This window comes from Lichenostomus cassidix, chromosome 2, assembly GCF_008360975.1.
Source record: "Lichenostomus cassidix isolate B80296 chromosome 2, HeHo_3.0, whole genome shotgun sequence".
Classification (NCBI taxonomy): domain Eukaryota; kingdom Metazoa; phylum Chordata; class Aves; order Passeriformes; family Meliphagidae; genus Lichenostomus; species Lichenostomus cassidix.
The window spans coordinates 135628462-135652714 of record NC_139482.1 but is presented as its reverse complement, the minus strand read 5'-3'; the positions used below and the strand labels follow the sequence as shown (position 1 = coordinate 135652714).

The 24253-nt window shown below is 36.1% G+C and overlaps 1 protein-coding gene across 1 annotated transcript in view; it reads left to right on the top strand.

Annotated features, from left to right (window-relative positions):
- Nucleotides 1-24253, top strand: part of CSMD3 (CUB and Sushi multiple domains 3) — a 596977-nt gene that overhangs the window by 550335 nt on the left and 22389 nt on the right. Inside the window, exons 58-63 of the mRNA XM_085053430.1 lie at nt 3451-3633; nt 5213-5389; nt 8685-8864; nt 12551-12724; nt 19733-19906; nt 20166-20239. Coding sequence (XP_084909556.1) covers nt 3451-3633; nt 5213-5389; nt 8685-8864; nt 12551-12724; nt 19733-19906; nt 20166-20239 — 962 coding nt within the window. The remainder of the gene's footprint in view (nt 1-3450; nt 3634-5212; nt 5390-8684; nt 8865-12550; nt 12725-19732; nt 19907-20165; nt 20240-24253) is intronic.

The following is a 24253-nucleotide window of genomic DNA, read 5'->3' as shown; positions in this document are numbered from 1 at the left end:
TAATTGTCCTATTAAATTTTAAAAAAGTTGAAAATTTTGGGATAAACAATTGCAAGTGAGGTACAGGTAGATCTTTTTTTCTCTAATGATTGTTTTTGTACTTACAGGTAGGAAACTCTCATCAGTTCTAATTAATTTTCTTCATATGTGAAGAAACATTTCCTTGACATAGGAACAATTAAATCTTAATCATAATGAATCAAATTGTACAGAACACAGACTCTTATTTCTTTAACTGACTATACCAAACTATAATTCTTAGTAAAATTTTGAGATTCTGTTTTTAAAGTTTATATCTAAAGTGCTTTCTCACCATAAAATAATTTGCAGTTCATGATACAGAATTTCTATATTTTGCATCTAAAAATATGTAAAATCATCAACTTTCATTATTAGCCTTTAAATTGATTTCTTAATTTTTAATGTATATTAAAGCCTTAACATTTGCATTTTTTTATTATTTGTATTATATAATATATAATATTTAACTGAGAAAATATACAGCATGCTTGTCCTCTTCATGAAAAAGGATTAAAAAAGAAAATGCTAGATCAGTGAACATAAGGTAACTAAATTTTGTCACATCGTCATCCCTATGACAGTTTTTTGTCACAGTACACTGAGCTAGAAGGAATTGTCATGTCCCATTGATATATATTGGCATTCAGAAACAGTTTCAATCATCATATGCATATCAGATGGAGTCAGAAATTTTCTGCAATGTAGAATTCCTCGTAAGTGCAGCCAGGGGTGTAAGCAGTCTAAATGCCCTCCCTTTCATTGAGATTAAATGCCAACTGAGAATTTGTTACACATGCGAATGAAGGATGGCTCATAACTAACCATAAAAATAATATAGTTGAGTCTGCATGAGGTGATAAAAATATGTTCTCTTAGAGTTCATCACAGTCTACAGCTTCCTCACGAGGGGAAGAGGAGGGACAGGCACTGGTCTCTTCTCTGTGGTGACAGTGACAGGACTTGAGGGAATGGCCTGAAGTTGTGCCAGGGGAGGTTTAGGTTGGATGTTAGAAAAAGGTTCTTCACCCAGAGGATGGTTGGGCACTGGAACAGTTCCCCAGAGCAGTGGTCGCAGCTCCAAGCCTGACAGAGCTCACAAAGTGTTTGGGCAATGCTCTCAGGCACATGGTGTAACTGTTTGGGATGGTGCTGTGCAGGGACAGGAGTTGGACTTGATCATCCTTGTGGGTTTCTTTCAACTCAGCATATTTTGTGATTCTGTGATTCCATCACATCCTGATGTGATCAGTCGTTTAGAAAAATGACTTCTGTAACCTTCAATCAAAAGAGCTGAAGGTTAACCTTCTTAAGATACAAAAGTCTAGTAATCCACGGTAATAATTAGGCATTAGAAAAGAACACATGATTTCACTTAGAAGAGGAATATGTGATTCGTACTTGGCATAGCAAATAACCTATTTTCATTTTTCCATCATAAAATTCTTCTAGGCATAATGTCAAGTAACTTGCCAAAAACTGAGCTGTTATTATGGAGATTTTACAAGTATAGAATGAGTAGGCCCTGTTCCAATTTTGTCATAGTTTGACTAAATAATGCTAGAAAATGTAAGATACAGTTCCCAAAACAACAAAAAAGCCCTCTTGGTGTAGAAATTTTTAATTATTGTAAAAAATATGAAGCAAATTTTTTTCAAACTAGAGGGTTGTTAAGTCACCTAAGTACCTTGGACATAAAGTATTTTGAAAGCTTGTAGAATTTTTTTTGCTATAATTTGGAACTATTTGCAATTTCTTTTCAAACAGGTCTGACAAACTGCTTTACTGATCTATGTCACATAATGAAATGCTCATACAGGGAACAGCCTAACTTCTGAGTCTGTGATTTTGAGCCAGACAGCTAGCCCTTATACTTACTTGACTTTATTTGTTATTTCTGAAAGCATTAAAATACATAGTGCCATGTACTACTTGGACACATTGGACTAAACCAAGTATTTGCTCACGCATTATAGTTATCAAAGAAAAGTAAGCTAGTTCTACTCTTCCTTCACTATTCAGTTCTGTACATACTTTTATCAGTAAAGAGTTGTGTCCACCCCTTAACTCCCAGCAGCATTTTTTACACACATGCAATGCCAAACAAGGCAGCAGAAGCTCTGTTTTTCTCTGCATATACAACTTCGGGGTCCTAAATTCTCACAGAACCCCTCTGTAGTGAGTTTGTCACTTTTGGTCTTTTGCATATTTAGAGTTGGAAAATTTGTTTACTATTTCTATGTAAAACTTTCCCTTAGTACTGCTATTTAAGCTTAGATAAACCCCAGAAAAGGATGGCTATTGTACATAACAGATTATTTACATAATAGGATTAATTCTTTCTAGCTGATTCTTGCAATATTTCATCTTTATTTACAAATATGTAACTAATTACAAAGTAATGCGGATACTCTCTCAAAGATATTATTATTTTTTGTCTAGAAGACATTAATTTTATTTGCAAACTGGTAGGAAAAAATGTAGGCTGTGGGGAAAAACCTGAGCATTGGAGCTCCAAAATTCTAGAATTCAACTCTTCAGTATTGAAACTCAGAAATATAATATACCTTCATCTCTTTTTACATAGAAAACTGTTTTAAAGATCTCAAAAAAGATTAAATATCCTAAGTAAACATTAAAAGATTCAAAGAAATGACCTGCTGTTCATATACTGTGTTACCTAGAACTTCCTAAGAGTTCTAACCATAACTGAAGATTTAGATGTATAAGCTTAGATATTATTATTACTTTTTTATTCCTATTGTTATTACTGTGTTGATTATTCTAACATGTACATGCAACAGATAAAATTTAACAGTATTAATTTATTTATATATAAACATATTTAACATTACCCTCCATCTTAAAATTTTCTTAACCATTTCTATCCAAGGGAGATTTTGGCTCTAAGGCAGTTTTGAAGTGATCTTTCAATATTTCTGGAAATCAGGAAAATGCTTCATGTCTAGTGCACATAACTATTGACTAGAACATTCATTCAGTGGTAAAACTGTTCCAACTCAAGTGATATTGTAAAACTAAGAAATATTTTATGAACACTAGTTATACACAAACAAGAAAATTTTCTTTGCAATCAGGATCTTGGTTTTCCTCAGAATTCTTTCTTTTAAATGAAAAATGACCAAGGTTTTGTGCTTGTCTTTTTTGTCCCCCTATTTTTTTTTATAACTTTTTTATCAAAAGTTTAGCATGGTATTCAGGGAATTTGAGAAAATTTTAATTCTTTTTCTGTATTTCTATAAAATAAGTGCAAAAAATCAGTGGAGGATTAAGTAATTTTGTAATTGTAGGGACTCACACCCAGTGATATATATGGGGATTTAAAAAAATAATATGAATATAAACTTATTTTTAAATACATAAAGACATGCATTATAAATGCTATTCTAATCTTTGTACTCTAAAATCCAGGTGATACAGCTGGTTCTTGTGGTGATCCAGGTATCCCAGGCCATGGGTCTAGAGAAGAAAACAATTTTAAAATTAAAAGCACTATACATTTCAGTTGTGATATTGGATATATCCTCCATGGCTCAGAAGAAAGAACATGTTTGCCAAATGGAAGCTGGACAGGAAGACAACCTGAGTGCAAAGGTAAATCAAAGATACACTCAATTTTTAAACTGTATTTTTAATACTGTTGATCAGAAAACCAATTTTGCATGCCAGCTTTGTGTTGTGAGTGGAATGCAGTTATTATGGACTGACAATTAAACTTTTTCAGATAAGTTGTTGCACTAGAGCAGTGGCTTGGCATCAGGTGATAAATTTGAAACCAGTTCCTGACACCCATGAAACTGCATGTTTACAGATTTTGAGGAAATAAAAAAGATAAGCCTCTAGAACTCAGGTTTTGATGAATAGTTTTACTTAAAAATGTCACCATAACCTGACCTTTAATCACAACCACTATACACCTGAATTTCAGACAAAAGAGCTCGGTTTTTGGAAAATGTCAGTGTCAGGATTTCGTTAGACTTATACATCTATGTCTAAATGGTTCACTTAAAATTTCATTTAATAATACTGTTGACATTATTATTTTTCAATAGAAAACAAAATGCTGCAACAAGATTATTTATAAAAAATAATTCTGGAAATTTCAAGGTAGAAGAATTATCATAAAAGAAAGCTCTGACAGGATATTTATGAAGAATCATTTATTGACTAAATTACCTTGCTTCAAGATAGGAAAAAAATTCCCAACAGATTCTTTTGCAAATCAAAGCTTCTTGAAAAGAAGAAAATAGTTTGAGAACCTGTACTCTTATTTTCCACTTTATCACTGTTGACTGTATTATTTGTATGAAAGAGAAAACTCATTTAAAAAATGTATTTCATAAGCTGGTTTTGTAATATAATTTCTGCTGAATGATTGTCGACCTTACACCGCATTATAAAATAGTGTGTGTATATATATATATATATATATATATATATATATGTATGTTTTTATGTTGGTATCCAAAGGGATATGCTTTGTCCATCTGACCTATTATCTATTTTCATTTGATCTCATCTATTACAGAAAAAAGTTAGTTCTTACACATTTTAAGATACTTCTGATAATATTTCTTTCTTGAAATGATAAATATAGCTCACAGATACATAGGTGTGGGTAGTGCATGCACAGGTATATCGTTCTAGTTTAGGTCATATGGATTAGATGTATATATATAAAATTACATAAGAGGACACATTTGAATTCCCAAGTTGAGTAGTAAAGAACTGGGAAACATCAGGGTTCCACCTGCCTAGGACATAATAGTTGACTCCATTCTGTGCTTTGAATTAGGAAAAATGTTTTGGTGGTGCTAGAGATGCATGATTCAAATTAAATCTACAATGATAATTGTAGATCAGATATTTTCTTAAAATTGGGAGTTTGTTTTTGCAGCTGAATTAACTTTTCACTAATGCAGATTATAAAGCTAAATTCGTAGGTTTTGTTTCTCTACAAACCAAAAGGGGAAGAAATAGTAATTCATGCACACAGCTTTTTACTGTACAGTATGCCTTCTCAGTGGGTGGTGAAACTTATATTTTTAAGTAGAACAGAATGGATTTCTACCAAATAGCACTGCTGGCAGTAGAATTGTTCCTGATCCCATTTTTGCTATTTAAAAAATCATCTTTACTCTATTTTGAAAGTATTTCACATTTTCCTTTATAGCTGTGCAGTGCGGTAATCCAGGAACAACTGCTAACGGAAGAGTACTTCGTATTGATGGAACTACTTTCTCTAACTCAGTAATCTATTCATGCATGGAAGGATACATACTTTCTGGATCATCTGTAAGACAGTGCACTGCCAATGGAACATGGTCTGGATCCTTGCCAAACTGCACAAGTAAGACATTTCTGATGAATAATCTTTGTTTTTGCTCTCCTCTGAAAGTAATACATAAATAAAATATAGAAGTTGCATGCCAATAAATTTTCAGCTTTTTCTTGCACTACTTCCTACATAATTTTGCATGCTAAATACTTTATAAAAATATAATGCTATGCAAATGTGAAGGATATGTTTTTTTCAAAGGCACATTATGGTAAAATGTATAGACTGCTGTTTCAGTTTAAGGGAGTTGTGTGGTTGCATGATCTACCAACCTTAATTCTTTGCTAGTATATATATTCAATCTTGTTTATGTTTTGTGATACGACATAACCAAACATTTTCATTTTAATTGCTTTACTTAATCTTGAAAATTTAGCAGTATAGTATTCTGTTCTTCTAGAGGGTAGAAAATAAAACCCTTGTAATGAACACTTGATAATTCTTTTCGTAAAGGCTCCAAGGTCAAAGCTGTTGGCCTGTTTTCACATATCATCTTCTGTTTGGCCTTTTCATTAACCTTAAACTTTCTTTGGCTACCCAACTAACAGAAGCTATTTCAGCATCTCTCACATTCATAATAAGCATTTTGCAACACTTTATTTTCAAGCCCATCTGTTCCTGCTTTATTACATGTCCTAGTTCATCTTTTAGTAGCAATTATGAAAATCTTACATTTATGTGACGCATGAGACTGCCTATCATTTTGAGGAAACATGTCCTCATCAGAGGTATAGCAAACTGTTGTTTAAATTTTGAACACACTTACAGCAACCCAAATAGATGCCAAAAGTTAGATGATAAAACTTGTTGTGTTGTTTTTAAATCCATGGATTTATTGGATTTTTGCAGTCATAAAGCCTGAGGGAGAGCCCAATGGTTTTGTTTATTTGTTATTTTCCAAATTATAATGAGAACCAGATTAATACAAAATATAAAGGTGTTTTATGATGTCAACTGCATTATACTTTTTTCATGTATTTTAGAATAACATTTTATTGAAATACAAGTCAAAACTGTCTTTTCAAGACACACTCCTCTGGTAGAAAGATGAGTTTTTTACTTGAAATGTGTTGACAGAGGAAGTATTCTTGTAAAACATAGAGGGAGGTTCAGAATATACCACTTTTGTTTAGTCAAGGTGTTATCAAAATTTACAGCCAGTCTGTACTTGTAACAGCTCCTTGCACATCATTGAAAATGCTGGTGTTTAGAGCTGCCACTGTAAGAAGAGAATAGCATAGATGATGTTATGTTCCTTTGCAGGCTGGGAGCCCTGGGCACTGCACCATCAAACAGGACTGACCTGTGTGCAATGTCATGAAGACCTTGACCATAGCAGGTTATTATAGGACTTTCTTAGAAAGAAACAACACTGTCATTTCTACAGTGTTCAGTGTTCTCAGGAGAGCTTCTTGTAGCACTGCTAGATAAAAAGCAAGGCTGTGCAGTCAGCAAGGTGTAATCCCTGAGTGGGGGTTGCCTGCAGCACCTCTGCTGCCATGAGCTGGCTGGGGCTGTGCCCCAGGCAGGAGATCTGTATGGCACAGCACAGCCATGGGGCTGCCCAGGTTAACTCTGTTGTAGTTCACTCTCTCATCAATGGGAAATGCTCTTCTGGTCTGCATCACTGCAACAATTTAAGCTACTTTTGCCTATCATAGTGACTTAAGTGGTGGTCCAACTGAAATGAAACAAAGATTAGAGGAAAAAAGGATAAAGGCATTAGCTTTATGTTTTAATTCAGTCAAAACAAGAGTATACCTGGAAAAATATTGAGGATGGTTTCAGTAAATTTTGCACATTAAGGATAGTAAATGGAATATGTCAAATAAAGTAAGTTAGACCATACAGAGTATTTGAATATGCTGGTGTAAATAAGAGAAACAGTTCTGTCTTTCACAGCTCTCTATCATTTGAAAAGTGACCAAGAAAAATCTATGGCTTTTTAGTTTTTAAATAATTTGAAAGTACTGTGTTACTAGGTAAACTAAAATAGGCTGATCTCCAGTTTTCTTTATAAAAAACATTAGCTATCTTTATACTAACCTAAATAACCCTGTGGTGTGTTTTCTAGTCTCTTCTGTATCCATGCAATGATTGCATGGGACATTTTAAGATTTGATATATGCTGTGTAATGAGTATGAGCTCCCTCAGACTGGGATAAACTGTAGAGCAGGCATACTGTATATACCTGAATTCTCAGGTCCCCACTTATTAGGTCAAGGGAGCTGGACAGAATGCACCATGAATATGTAGTCATGGATTTTTGTGATTTTGGAGACCAGGAGACAGAGAAGGTGCCATTCACATCAGACATACTTTGGCACTGAGTGAGAAGTGGCCAGGACGTGTGCTCTGCCCAGGAAGCTGCGTCTCACAGTTTTCCAGAAGAAATAGCAATGCTATAGGGGGATTGTCATGTTTATATAAAATAAACTGTAAAACGCATGGGATGCTATATTTCATATGAACTAGATTTTCCCCTTTTTTTCTGAAAACAACCACTTTTTACCATTGCCATAGTGTTCTATAAATTTCTCACTCTAAAAACTGTTCCAGAAATTTATAGATCCAGTTGAGCAGATCTGAGAGAAACTTACCTGTTTTAATACTGTTCTCAGATTGCAATGATATAAAAATTTTTATTAACTCCTTATGAGTATTTTATTTCATTAGGAGATCAAATTATCTCCTGACACTAGAAGTCATAAGACATTTTATAGTCACTCCCAGACATTAAAGTACTATAGACCTAGTTTTTAATAGCCCATGTTCGGGGTTCACCTGAATATTCTCACCTGTTTATGTGCATAGCAACATTTATAAAGTGAGAGACTTTTGCCGGCATATATTTTAAATTTTCCAGATTTTGTTTCCTTTCAGAATATACCTGGGGAAACGTAAAGGAATAGGCATTTACTTTTTTGATCATGAAACTGAATTGATAGGAAAATTTTATCATATCAAAGGGTGGTAGTGGCATATAGATTATTTCTTGCCTTGTTTTTTTTTCCTGTTTTGTAATCATGAAACTTCATCAATCAAAATTGTACAGTCCTTTACTATAACTGTTGAACAAAAGTATTTATGTTCTCCAAATATGACTGTTATATAGCTCCACATGTGTTTGGCAGCTAATTAAGATGGCATATCTTTATCTTCTCTTGGTGCAAATAAGATTTATAGTGCTTTTTCCTTCTCCTTTTTTTTCCCCAGTCGATGCCTAGTTTTGTCATGGTTTTTCCCTCACATACAGATAAATCTCACTTAAATTTTAAAATATGTTTCTCAACTATTTACTTGCAGTTATCAGTTGTGGAGATCCAGGAGTCCCAGCCAATGGCATGAGATATGGTGATGATTATGTTGTTGGACAAAATGTTACGTATATGTGCCAACCTGGTTATACACTGGAAGCAAATAGCTCCTTAATTCGCACTTGTACTAGCAATGGCACATGGAGTGGAGCAATACCAACTTGCAAAGGTACAACATTTATTTTGCTTGTCAACTATTTCTTCTATGACATTTACATACACTGCTTATTGTAAATTGTTAATTTATTGTGTATTTCCACTGAACCCAAAACTTACTTTTAGTATGAATACATTGAATTGATTTTTTTTTTTTTTGGCCGTAGAATCAGTGATTTTGTCTTTTGTTTCTTTTCCCTTTCATATTCCTACAAATACAGTAAATTGTACAGTTTTTTATAGTTTTGTAGAACACTTCATTTCTTTGCTGCTAAGGTGAACTACCCAATATGAAAGGATGGTTTAGGTTTGTTAATTGCAGTTATCATGTAATATAAAAACAACCATATATATGTACCTGCTTTTACAAAAAGAACACTCAAACATGTAAAAGACTCTTTTGGGAAAGATCTACATATATACAAACTAAACTTTGTCGAAGGCAAATTCATCTAATCTGCTCTGTCTATAATACCAAGATTTTTTTCTGATCCCTCCTTTATTAGACAGGCACCTTTAAGAATCACCTTGCTACAAAAATACTAAGTCATTCTATCAAATTTCCCAATAAAGATTTTTCTGCTTCATGTTATTGTCTCTACTGTGAAAACTGCAGGATTAATTTCCAGATATTCCTTTTTTCTCTTCTTCAAGTTGCATACATGATGTTTCTGGGGGTTTTTTTTATTTTTTGGGGTTTTTGGCATTTATTTTGTTTTGATTTGTTGTATAATGTACCCTCTTAAAAATTTCACTGCACAAAATCGGAACATTCCTGAGAGATGAAATTGTCTATCTCATCAGAAATATTTTCTCTGAGAAACTCACTTGATAAACTCTAAATCAACTTCTTTCTAGAGTAATTTTTCTCACTTTTCCTGATATTACATCTCTAGAAAAGCAGCATTACTATTTTGGTGTTTTCTTTCTGGGTTCCCAGATCATGTCTGAACTCTATTCTTTCAAAACTTAGTTACCTATGTTTGTACTTTGTTCTTATCCATCTTCCTTCTGTTTCATTTTAAGGAAGCACAGCAACCTACTTCCTCAGCAGCACTCATTTTGCTTCCCTGAATTTGTCAAGCTAGATCAAATTAATTTCAAATCTCCACATTTGCAATTACTTTCTTTGCTGAGTGCAGTTCCCCCAATATCTTACCGAGTCCAGTTTAATTCTCATTCACCTTTGATAATGTCATTTTGAAGTTATTTTCCCAACACATTCTTAAGCATGTCAAACTGTGAGATCCTCTTGACATTTCACTTTTTTTTTCCTATTGCATTGTGCTCGTAGCCAAACTCAGTTTCAATTAGAAAGTGATTCTAAGAACAGAAAAATGGCCATAGTGGTCCTATTGACCAAGAGTCTGTCTGTCTCCAAGAGTGGCTGTAAGTAAACAACTAGAGGACCATAAGACAGAGCAAGTATTTATGATATAATCCTAGCCTCAGATTCTTATGGTCTACAGGACACCTAACTGGGACCAGGAGATCTAACTCTGATTTGATTCCAACTGTACAAAGAAAGAATTGTACTGTCAATTTTAACTTTGAATTTTTGAGTCTTTCTGGTTTTGGGTCATACATATTTAAGGTTTGTATAAATGCTAAATAATAGTCCTATAAAGAATCTCTCGTGTTCTCAGAATTTTATTCTATTTTACATTAGTTTGTGTAAGTTAGTAGTGTAATTAAAATAATATATAATATGTAGTAGTGTGCAATGTACAACAATTATTTCTTACTCTCAGAATGAAGTGCCAGGGTCCTTAGGTACTATTTAGTTAAACTAATTGGAAAATGAGCTGGACAGAAAATGGATACGTAATTGTCACTGTGCCATTGAAAGAGAAGATACAAATAATGGTCTGCCCTGCATTGTTGGAGAAGGATGGATGTTCATCTGCAACTAAATATTCAAATATTCCAACACTGTCTTTTTTGAAGACTTGCATCTGTAATATACTTGTAGTTCTTAAGCTGAGAATGTTGTGGTACATATTTATGCCTAACTCTGACCAAAATAGAGAGGCATTCTGGCTGGGTTGTTATGTTTTGCTTTTCTCACCCTAAAATTCTGTTGTTGCATCTATTTTTTTCTACTTCTTCTTTCCCAATTATCCACCAGTATTTCCTCCCTCATTAGTCAGCTCAGAGGTTAAAATATACACACTCTGTTAAAAAGACTATTTGTGAAGCTCTTGGAGAATGAGGACAGAATTCTGCTGCTTAGAGTACTTATTTTAAATTACTTTTCTTAAAACGTTACAAAAGTGCAGCAAAAGCTATCGTGTTCTTTTCTGGGGAAAAAGCAGGGCCCCAAAATCTAGCTTTGGTTTACTGGTTGGCAAAGGATTATTTGATAATAGTAGTGCTTTTATCCAACATTCTCAAACAGCCATGAATGGTGCTTGCAAAGTATCTTTAAGGCCTACATAACTGAGATTCTCTCACTGAAGAGTTTAATATGAATGGAGAAATGGTACATAGTAAACATACTTCAGATTGCATTCAAATACATATAACTCCTGATCTAGTGCCTCTGGCTGCTTTTAAGCCCAAAAGATGACAGCTGTTCTGAACATGAGTTAAAAGGTTATGAGTGTAGCATTTAACTTCCTCCATTGTTGTGACCTGTGTGTTCTTTGATTGGTTTTTAATCACCACATCTTCTCGTTTATCCCAGCTGGCTCTACCAGATTGAATTGTATTAGTTTTATTTGCTTTCTTTCTCTTTTGCTACTACAGTTTCTTCAAACTTTTCTCTATTTTACTCTTTTTTCTATCTTATTAATTCTATTAACTTGCTCTAAATTTTGCCCTTACTCTTTTTGGTTCAGGTTTTCTTTCATGTAATTTCTTTAATACCTTTTTCCCTTAAGCTTTAAATTAGCAGTTGTCTGTTACTACACTGCTATCCAGTGAATAATACTTTCATCTTCATCAGAACAGTTGTATCTCTGTATTTCTACTGTCTTCCTGTAGCATTTTCCAGTCCTCTTGCCTACAACTCAGCAGAAGATGTTTCTATTTTTTTTTGGCAATTAGAAAATATACTGAAATACTTCTTGTTGCCCTTCTTAGAGGTAGCAACACTGACAGTTTTAAGGAGTTGCAAATCCCTACATTTTCTCCCTATTGCTAGAAACTGGATACTTTCTGGTGATGAACTACTCACAAAGCAAATAGCAACTAAGCTGTGGTACTTAGATAGAGGCTTTCAAGTAATATTTTGGAACAGTTGTCCTGGAATTTTATGCCTACGCATTATCATCTAGCAAATGCCTGACCTGGTCAACAGGAAGAATTTGATTATTGCCACACAAATGAAATATAATTGGACTCTATATTGTCTTAACAGACAAAAAGAAATAATTTTGTAGTAGACTACCAGATATATCTTAAATGTTGTACATGTCATAGTTTCCGTAATGATTTTTAGGTAGTCTTCCTATTTGGTTTGATGCAGCATCCTGGTTTATTTAAGGCACTTCATCAATCATCCACTGCCTCCTAAATGAAGGAAACCAGAAATACTAATTTGAGGAAATGTGGCAAGAATACAGTGAGAAAGATAGCATGTGCTGACTGTATTGTCCTCTAAAAAAGGTGAAATTAGCCCATATGGTTCTTCTAGTAATTGTGTACGCCGGGGATATTTACAGCAGCTGGGCCTAATTATTTTGAATATTATTGCAGCTGTTACCTGCCCAACTCCTCCGCAGATCTCTAATGGAAGGTTGGAAGGAACAAACTTGGACTGGGGATTTAGCATTAGCTATGTCTGCTCTCCAGGATATGAACTCTCTTTTCCTGCTGTTTTGACATGCGTTGGGAATGGAACATGGAGTGGTGAAGTACCTCAGTGCTTACGTATGTATTTACATTATAGTCTGTGTTTTGTTGTTCAACTATATTGGTTCTTTCCTCTTTTACATGTTTTCAATTTTTTTTCCTGTCAGTCCCTTCTTAACCCTTCCTCCCGCAGTGGCTCAATTAATTTCAAACCTGGGACAATTACAATCCTTCTAAAAATTTCTAAAATTTTCCAAAATTTTAATGTAAATGGGAGATTGAGAAAGTCATGGAAATTTCTCCAAACCCTATGTGAGCATATAGGAGTCCTTAGACACAAACACAAAAAAAAAATACTACAGGCAGTGTGTACAACATAATTCAAGATTAAGAGGTGCTGTCTTGTTTTCAAATCCATCTACATTTATGATAGGGTAACTTCTATTATAATCTCTTTTATTTCCTCATTACTTACCCTAAACTTCCTGTGATGTCCCAGAGAAATTTTTCTGGCTGTAATGTTGTCTAGAGCCTGGGTGATTCTGTGAGAATTATCTATTTGTCACCCTACACTAAATTAAGTTATATATTTCATGCAGTAATTCTTTTAATCTGAAAGTTATGATATTAATGGTTTTTGTATTGCTAGAAATTTCATTGCAATATCAAATTCCACTCTGTTCAATTTATTGTTTTTTAAGTTATTGTGATTCTTCTGAGAGATATTCAGTTTATTGTACTGAAGAAGGAGGTTCTGTAGTTATTTGTAGAATAATTATAACCCTCTTTAATGGTCTTGAGAAAGGAGTGTAAATGGAAGAGTATATTATTAATAAACTGGTTTTACAGTTTCTGAAATTCAAGTTGAACTTGCCAAGTAGCTGTGCTTGCCAGATAGCTTGATAAATGTTGCAAAATGCACCTCTCTGTTCTTTTACTATTTTTCCATTTTTCATCTCTCCATGTCAAAAATGTTCTTTATTTCAGCTGTATTCCACTACGGGGAAAGCATATCATATAGATCATCTTTTTGTTTTCTTTTTTTCCCCAAATTATATTCTCTCATCATCAACAATAGTTTCTGACTGCTGTGGAAACTCTCTGTGCCAGAGGTGGAACATGATGAAAGGCATTGTCTCTGGAAGAAAAAAGCCAAGACCAATATTTGTTATCTATGTAGATCTCTTCTAGAGTCCACTTCAGAGACCATGAAAATTATTTTCATGGTTTGTTCTTGATTGAAATATAGTGGTCTTCATTCATTTTTGGATAACACAAGCTAGTAGTGATTTTTAAGGTTGGAATACTCAATACTGCAGTATACTCTAAAAAAGTGGGCTCTATCTTTAAAGTTTTTACATGGTGTATCTAGCACAGAATGCAGCTGCCTGGGAATTAAAGTCTATTTCATGCAGAGATTACATTAACTGAATGTTGTTGATGTGCAATGGTTGCTCATTGGCTTGCAAGAGAAAATAATTGGCAGCCAGTGCTTGTCTAAGAGCTGAAACTAGTTGCCATCTGGCAGAAATGAGAGGGAGCTGGTGAAAGTCATTCTCAATAAGCAATCTTTAAACAGTTCCTGACATCAGAAATTTAGTTCCCAGCTTGGTTCCATAGAGCCTGTAGGTGAAGATATGCAAGGTATAGTTATGTCATAGAATAATTACTCAGAATGGAATATGATCATGTCCTTGGTTGAGTATTTGCCATCTATGACCCAGTGAATTTGTGTGCTTAATTACTTATGCAGTAATTTCAGTACAGGACTGCTGGTTTTATAAGCTTGGCAATAGATGGCAAAAATTTAGACTTATGCCAGAAAATTCCTAACTGCAGATATAACTTCAAATCATAGAATTGTCATAGAATATAATGAATTGGAAGACACCCATAAAGATCATCAAAGTCCAACTGCTGGCCCAGCAAAGAGCAACCCAAAGAGTCACACCATGTACCTGAGAGTATTGTACAAACTTTTCCCAAACTCTGTCAAGCTGATGCTGTGACCACTTCCCTGGGGAGCTGTTCCAGTGCCCAACCACCCACTGGGTGGAAAACCTTTTCTTGATACACAACCTAAACCTCCCTGACACACCTTGATATCATTCCCTTGGGTCCTTGTCTTGCATGGGAGAGGAGTTTTATGTGTTACTGCAGTTTGACAGACTTTAAGATAGCTAGTTCCCCAAGACTTAGTCCCGTTCACAAGATTCTTTGATATCTGGCCGATTTGTCTAAAAATACCATTTATTTGACACAGAACATGAAAAAACATATAAACATAGAACAGATTGACACACATAAACACACAATGAATACATAATTGCAACACTATGGTAGCTAAAAATGCAATTATGTGGTAAAACCTTGCTTGAACTATAAAAATAGTTAAAAATGCAAGAAATGCTTGAGTGAACTATAATGCAAGTTAAGAGATGCTTGCTTGAGCTAGCAGAAATGCAAGTTAAGAAAGGTACCTATAAGTTAGCCGGAATAATACAATTTAGGAAACTCGATGATCTTACCAAACCCAATTTTTGGAGCTGGGGATACATCAGCGTCCTCACTCAGTCCCTTGGGAAGTAACCACAGAGCCTGCGTCCAAGCTCAGGGGAGAAAGCTTTACTTTAGGCTCCAGTGTCCATGTAGAAAGCTTCTACCTTTCTGAGATTTCGTGAGCTTTTTATAGGATAAAAGTGTGTATTTGTAGTCACTGAAAATTTCTCACATTCTCTCTACACTCCACAGGGGAGTGTCTTTTCAGACTTTCAGTCGCCAGCACCAGGTAGCCCTTGATTGGACTATCAACCTAATCTGAGCCATCCATTTCCTGGGACCGATCAGGGAGAGAGAGAAGGGGGAGGGGGGGTGTCCTGCCACAGTCCTGTCACTGGTTGTCCCAGAGAAGAGATCAGTGCCTGTAACTTTGCTTCACGTCATGAAGAAGCTGTAGACCACAATGACGTCTTGCCACAGTCTCTTCTCCAGACCGAGCATGCAGCTTCTTCTCAAGGCCCTTCACTGTCTTTGTTGCCCTCCTTTGGATGCTCTCTAATAACTTTATATCCTTCTTATATGGTGGTGCCCAAAGCTGCACACAAGACTCAAAGTGAGGCCACCCCCGTGCAGAGCAGAGCAGGACAATTGCCTCCCTTGCCCAGCTGGTGATGCTGTGCCTGATGCCCCACAGGACACACTTGGCTGCCAGGGCACTGCTGGCTCATGTTCAACTTGCCACTGACCAGGACCCCCAGGTCCCTTTCTGCAGTATGTCTGTCCAGCAGCATTTTCCTGCTCTGGAGGTATATCCAAGGTTGTCCCATCCCAGGTGTAGAATCAGCACTTGCTCTTGTTAAAATTCATATGGCTGGTGATTACCCATTCTTCTGATTTGTGTTGGCCTTTCTGCAGGGCACGGATGTCTTCAAGTGAGTCAACAAGTTCTCCCAATTTAGTGTCATCAGCAAACTTAGTATACCTTTGAGTCCAGGTGTTTTAGGAATCTTCTGGACCTGTTTGTACCAGCTGTGTGGTATTCACAGTTAACATCTGGCAAGCTGAAGTCCCCCAGAAAGACAACAGCAGTCGATTTAGAGGTCTCCCTTAGTTCACTGAACAATAATTTGCCAGTATTGACATTCTGACTCTATGTCCTATAGTAGACTCCCATAATGATCTCTGCTTTGTTTGTGTGTCCCTTAATCCTTACCAAAGGCTCTTAACATGCCGTAATGTCCTGGTTTTGGCCAGAACAGGGTTGATTTTTTCAGAAGCCATGAGGGGGCAAGGCGAAGTCCCAGATGTTACTCTGTAACACCTCACATCATTGCCAGGGGTGGAGGAAAGGACTCCTGTTTCTGAGGAGAAAGGCATTCCTTCCAGTCAGAAAAACATGACCATGGTCAGATTGGGTTGGGCTCTGCAGTAAACATTTTGCATGTAAATCACCCTCTCTTTTGTTCACTTTGGTTATTAATATTGTTGCCGTTACTGTTCCTTTTCTTATCTCATTGCTGCTTCCAGTAAATTTTTCGTATCGCAGCCTGTGATCTCTGCCTTTTGTGCCTGTAATTTTCAACCAAAGCCTGACACAGAGGGAAGGGGGAGGGGAAGACCAGGGTGGGGAGTAAAGGCTTCTAGTTCCTCATGGAGAAAACTGAAGGATCTCACTAGTATTCAAACTGTGGCATGCCATCCCATTGCTTATCACAGATGAACCTGGTTTTGTCTCTTTCCTTCTTCTGGTGTAGTTTAAAACTCTACTGGTTAGCCCTTCTAACTCCTGCAAAAAAATAATTTTTCTCTTCTGAGAAGAGACAGTCTTCTGACTGCCACTGCATAGCAGTAGATCTGGTGTTGTACAGACCCTACTATGATCAAAAAACCCAAAGTTCTTCTGATGACACCATCCTCAGAGCCATCTATTGATCAGTTGGGTCTGCTTGTTCCTTTCAGTATTTTTCCCTGATACTGAAAGGATCAAAGAAAACACTAGATGTCCTCCTGATCCTTCAAACAATTGCGCTAAGGCCCTGAAATCTCTTTTGATAGCCCTTGGACTTCTCTTTGCTACCTCATTGCTGTGGACCTAAAGAACAGCAGATAATAATCAGAGGGTTGTACCAGACTAGAGAGTTTTCTGGTAATGTCACTTACCCAGGGAGGCAGCAGGCTTCCCTGTGGGTAAGGTCTGGTTGGTATATTGGGTCCTCGGTTCTTCTCAGAAGGAATTCACCTATGAAAACTACCCTTCTTTTTTATTTGACAGAGATGGTCACGATGTGGGGGGAAGGTTATTGTGCCCTCCAATGCCAGAATGACCATCTGCATCTTAAATTGTCAGTCCATCCAGTTCCATGGCCTCACACCTGTTGTGTAAGGACACTGTGAAGATGAGGCAGGCTGGGAAGGGATTTGCCTGTTGCCCCAAGTAATAACCTATTTCCATTTCCCCTCATCTCTCAGACCCCCCCCCCGCCTGGTGGTGAGAGGGTTGGGGATCCTTTGTTTCTTGTGTTATATCCATCGCAGGGATGGTAGAATATGATGCCACAAGCCAAGCTCCTTGTCTGATGCTCCTCAGCCTGAATGCCTCCTCAAGAAGCTCAGTCCCCAGGCTGAGCATCTCCTCTAGCTGGGCACATCTCTGACAGGTGTGTTCACTGCTGCCATCAGACATGGACAGGAAATCTGCTGTTAATCAGTTAATTTTCTTCTAAGAATGAAACTAGCTTCAGTCTCAGTGCCAGAAATCCTTGGTCCCGCCCTGTTAAAGGCTCTCAGAGTCCTTAGGAAAATATTTCCATTGGGAGTGGAAACACTTCTAGACCTTCCAGTTCACTGAAACTTTAGTTTGTTCTTCAGTCACCTCTTCTAACATCAGAGGAAAACTGCTGTGTTTTACCATGATGCTTGGTTTCCACACTTAACTGATACATGAGGCAGATACTGAGTAGATATTCAATGACTAGGACAATGTGACTGACAACTAAGTGGAGGAGTTTACTTAGTTTTAGAAAAAATGAATAAATTTACCAAAACCTCATTCTTGAGTGTGAGAATTGTTTTTTCCTTCAGAGGTGTAGTTACTTTGTTGGTGCAAAGAACTGATAGGAGCCAATTTCAAGCCCCTGTGTTAAAAATGTGTAAGTATTTAATGTATTCTCAAATTAAGACACAGAATTTTCTAGTGAGAGCATAACAACCATGATCTGTGATTCACACAACAAAGTACACTATGCATACACTATGTGGCACTATCCCACATCCATTGATCTTTTCAGAATTTGGCCCATAATTCTGCAAACTGTCCCATGCCACCAAAACTGATTAAATTGTATACATTTCTGGTATGTTACAGATTAAGCCCTTTTCCTTCATCAGTGTGGATGTGCATGGACTTCCCATACAGTCAGTGTCTGTAGTAAGAAGCAGAGAGCAGAAGCATTTCATGTGAGCAGGTCCTTTGGAAAGCTTAAAACATGGGTGCCAAAGATAGAAACATTACAAATTTATTTTGAAGGTTGTTGTTTGAGAGATGTAATTTAAATGTTGTTTGTAGATGAGAAAGATGGAGCACAGAATTCCACTGCCTGTACTGCATGTCTATTTAGAAACATGTTCTTGAACATGTACAGGTTAGGGTTTTTTATTATTATTACAACATTTTCTGTCTGATATGAAATTAGACTACACAATATTGGAATTCATGGCGTGTCAAGGAATAATATAGTCTGATGACACAGGGTTTACCAGAGCTGATTTAATTTCCTGGGTCAATTATTCAAAATCTAGCTTCTGACAATATTCAGTACTTTATACTGCAGGAGGCCAGTAAATTTGCCAGCAGTGCATTTACTCAGTTATGACATGCTATAGACATGAGGAATCTTAGGTGATAGGAATAAAATAAAAATATCAATTTAAGAACAGAATATTGTTAGTGAACTTTATCCTTTCTACTAACAGTTCATTAGAATTTGCCTTTCAGATTGTTACGGAAGTTTCTTTATTGTGTTTTTTTCAATGTTTCTTTGTTGTTAGCTGTTCTAACTTTCAACTGTTGTACTTCCACACAGAGCAAATCTCACCCCTCAATGAAAGATGAAGAAGCAGGACTTTATGATTCCTAAAGTCTGTCTGACAAATCCTTTAATCATATAGAAATGTTGAGTACTGGGTAGGTGGTAGAAAGCAGGAGAGGAGGGGAGATTGACATGAAAGTTTGACAGACTCTTTGATTGCTCTCTAGAGATTTTCAGATTGATGTAGTTTGGGGCACAGGTGAATTGTGGATATTTGGACCTTAATAAAGTGAGTTGTCAGCTTGTTTTATTAAGTGTCAGGTGCTGACCAAGCACACTATATAGTAATTTTGAACAACTATGAGAACTACTGCAATCTGGCAGACTAAATATTGTATATCTAGTCTCTCTGAATTCCTGTAAAATGTTTTCATATTAGATCTGTGTTTAATAAAATAAATATAAAATTTGTAGTAATTTCTTGACTTAGTTCAGCTAAGTGTTATTTTTATTTTTTAAGAAATGACATATTCTATTTCTATTTTGTCTTTTTTCACAGCAAAGTTTTGTGGTGACCCTGGAGTACCTGCTCAAGGAAAGAGAGAAGGCAAAAGCTTCATCTATCAGTCAGAAGTCTCTTTCAGTTGCAATCCTCCTTATATTTTGGTTGGCTCCAGCACTAGGATTTGCCAAGCAGATGGAACATGGAGTGGTTCTTCTCCTCGATGTATAGGTATAATTATGACCATGTACTGAAATTTCTTGAAATGCTTATTATTCTTCTTCTTGTTAAGTCAATCTAGGATTCCTCAATTATTTCAACTTATCCTGGTATTATTCTATACTCTCTAAGAATCAAATCACTGTTTTTTTGTCTCTGTGATTGGCTTATTGCATGTTGTTGAACAACCTTAATTTTGCTATACATTCATGTATTTAATTAAAATCCTGTAATTTGTTTTGTCTTTAATATATTGTAATTGTTTTTTTAGAACCTACTCGCACAGCATGTGAAAATCCAGGGGTCCCAAGGCATGGTTCACAAAACAACACATTTGGCTATCAGGTAGGTTATACTATTTTTCTATTAACTTGGATATTTAAATATTTTTATACTGCCTCAAAGTCTAGGAACATTTGATTAGAGGCTCAGAAACTGCTTGTGCAAGAGTTGTTTGCTGCCATGTTGCTGTGTTTCCCTATTTCTACCCGTTGGATTACACCAACCCTGTGTCCCTATCAGCAGTGCACTACATGAAAAATTGGTGAGCAAGTTCAGCTTGATTTCACCTTATCAACTTTCAGTATCTCCCACCAATATCTGTGTTCCCTACAATTTATCAAATAGTCTTTTTCTCCTTAAAAGTGTATACTGTGTGTATACTGTGTCCCAAACTGCTAGTGTCGATATACTCTAAAAAGCAGGATTTTTTTCCTGAGAGAAATTCTGTGGATATGTTTGAAAGCACAAATTAATTACAGAGTCACAGACCTGTTAGGAGAACTTCTAGTCCAAACCCCCCTCTCAAAGCAGGGTCAGCTAGAACAGGTTTATCAGGGCTGCATCCAGGTGGTTTTGAATATTTGAAGGGATGGAGACTCAACAGTGTTTCTGGACATCCTGTTCCAAGCTGGTTGACCTTACAGTGAACATGAACACTGTTTTTTAGTTTTAAAGAGAATTTCCTGTGTTTCAATGTATACCTATTTCCTCTTGTCCGGTCACTGGGCACTACTGTAGAAAAGTCTGTCTCTGTTGCTTGTGCTGCCCCAAGGGTTTGGGGTTGTTGTTGGTTTTTGTTTTTTTTTTTTTTTGCAGGCTGGATAACCCCAGCTCTTACAGCTACTCCTTGTATTCCAGTTGCTATAGTCCCTTAATCATCTTTGTGGCCTAGCATTGGACTCAATATATAGTATTGTCCTTGTCTCTCTTGCACTGGTGAGACCAGGACAGGACCCAGCACTCACATGTGACTCACTGGGGCTGAGCAGAGTGGAAGAAGCACCTTCCTTGACCTGTTTTCAGTGCTGACTGATGCATACCAGGAGGCTGTTTGCCACATTTTATACAAGGCTCTGTTGTGGCAAATGGTGCTTGCATATGTTTCTCTTGGAAAAAGAGCTGTGAAATTGAAAATGGTTTTGAGCTGCTGATTTTCTAATTCACACAAAACAGTGGTGTCAGTGAGACGTTTTCATGAGTGAATGGTTTAGAGATGCAAAATTGCTCCTTGTAATTTGCTAGGAATCTTGTGAACAAAGAGAGAGCCTAATCTATCCTGTGACATGTGTTTGATGTCAAGGCTGAAAGCTCCAGGCATATGAAGAGAAATGGACAGAAGAGTACCTAGCAGCTCCACTATTGTATGAGGTGTCTGTCTAGTAGCCAGAGAATAAAAACTGCAGTTTGCTGGAAATGCAGAAAAGGGTTGAATGAAATTTGAACCAATTTATAAAATGAAATTAGTTTTTAAAAGCTAAAGAATTTTCTAAGTTTCATGGACAAAAATTTCTTTGGTTTATCCTTTAGGTGGTCTTTGTGCAGTACTACTCCAGCTTGGTTTTAGCAATATTTGGGTTTTCAGATTGTCCTAGATCACAGTCATATGCAAGTGATAATAAGATTGTCTCAGTTTTCTCTAGGGACTGAGTGCTGCTATGTGCCAAGATAGGATATGCAGGGACAGTCCTTAGGCTAACTTCCTTTGGTTACAATACAATATTATGCTAGAGGACAACTCTTTATTCCACTATATAAGGAATAAATAATACATTATGCATTTTCTACAATTTTAGTGTCACAGTTTCTCTCACATATTAATGAGCTTTCATTGAAGAAGTTAATGCACTCTTTCTCATTTGTGCTGTAGTTGTGAATAAAAACATATCTCACAGCTAGCATGGAACTGTTGAGATACCAAGCAAAATGTCGATTGACAAGTCCTTTGTAAAATAAGTGTAGCTTCTGGCAGAATTTACAACCTTGTATATTCTGAAAAAAAAAATCTGTAAACAGTTGTAGGACTAGTGCCCAGTATATTTAAAACGTATGTGATATAGTCTCCTTACCTAGACAGCAATTTATTCTCATACTCACACACTGAATTTGATTTTATGTATAACTAAATGTGCAATTTCTGGTTTTTCTAAGTGTGATTGCTTAGTTAATACATAACAGGGTAGAAGTATCATTCATACAGATGAAGCTGAGCTTAGCTGCTAATTGGGTGGAAACAATAGTGAAAATGATTGGTTCTAGACAAGTTGTTTTCTGTAGATACTGGAAAGAAATATTGCATTATCATATATTCTATAATGTTATGGCTCATTTAAACCACAACAATATTGTAAATTAATTTATATTATGCTATAATTAACTTCCTGTGTGAACAGGATAATAGTGACTTTTCCTTCTATCCATTAGCAGAAATGTAAAATATAATTCTAAGTTGTTCCAAAATACTGGTGTGGGGTTTTTTTGGGTTTTTTTGTTGGTTTTGTTTTAACTCTTTTAAATGCTTCATATTTAAACTAATATTAATACTGTCACTGAGTTGACTTAAATGTTAAGTTTAAATTTATTTCTCTGTCTCATAAAAAAAAAAAATCAAGCTGTAGCCTTACAGTAGAATTCAAGTCTTCATATTTGGAATCCTGTTTTGAGTGCTTTTCAACAAATGGCACTACCTCCTCTTTTATCTGACAAAAATCACTGACTGACACTTGCTTTTCACAATACTGATGTCAAGTAATGAACTTCCTCAGCACTGTTGTTTTGTTCCTGGCTTTTTCCCCTACTCTTGATTATCTGTTTTCCTAGCTCATTGATTGCACTGAAAGTTCAGGCAAACAGAAGATAATTCTAGGCTTGACTGAAAGGCATATCTAAACCTGACCTCCTGGAACCTCTACTAACAAAAGCATAAATATCACCACCTCACATTTGAATGATGTTTCAGCTATCAAATAAGCGCTTTGTAGACAAAGAGGCAACAGATTTTTGCACGGACTTTATTGTTCAATGTTGAATTCTTCAGGCAGAAGCAGAGCAAGTTCTTATGTGTTCAAATAACATCAAAATACCAGTTTAGTGCCACCTGGATATCAGGCATGGCATGTAAATGAGTAGCATCACCTGCTTTAATTGTTATTAATACATACTTCTAGCAGGTTTACCTTTTATCTGAGTGTTTGTATTTGACAGATCTGCCTTAGCAGTGTGTTACAATGGAGACAAAGTATCTTTAGAACTTAGTGAATACTGACTTCATATGTAATCTGGGAAATAAATTGCTTCTTGAAAAGGAACTGTGGGGTTTGAAATACTTCTGCAGCTATATTGCTAGAAACAAAATTGCTTATAGCACTTTCACCATAAGCTGTTGTAACACAGGGTACTACTGAATTGAAGAAACAGTTTAGAACTGCTTAGACCAGTCAGTCATATATGTAAGATTTATTACTTCTCATACTTTTCCGACATGTTTTGTAGAATTCAGCTATTTTCCCTTAAATTGAGGCCTAAGTTGAACCAAAGGGCAGTCTGAATTTAGGAAGGTGAATAGACACAATGCAGTCATGGTAGCCCTCTGCTAGCTTTTGGGTTCTGTTTTATGAAATGCCATATGAAACTTGATCTACAGATGTTGAGCAGCCTTGCAAATAATCTCCTTCTGTGAATGTAATGCTTATAAAACCTTCAGTGTTGATTGAATTGTGGGATGAAATTCTGAGAGAAGTGCTCTACTACCACAATATAGCTGTCGCCATTAGCACAGTTGGCTCCATCACTGCATCAGTGAAAATGTAATTTAAGCCTTATCAGACACCATGTATTTTCCCGGTTCATACTGCTTCTCATGGTCCTGAGGTCTCTGGTGTCAGTGAGGGATGTTAGTGTCACAATCTGGAGTACTTCACTGGCACGAGTATGATTCTTCCTTTTTTTTCTTTTTAGTCTCTGTCATTTGTATTTCGCCTGGGGTTGTTTGTAATGTTTCTAACACATTTTTACACCACTCACACCACAGCTCCACATTATAGACATTATATTTCAATCTATACTATAAGGTGCATTTCA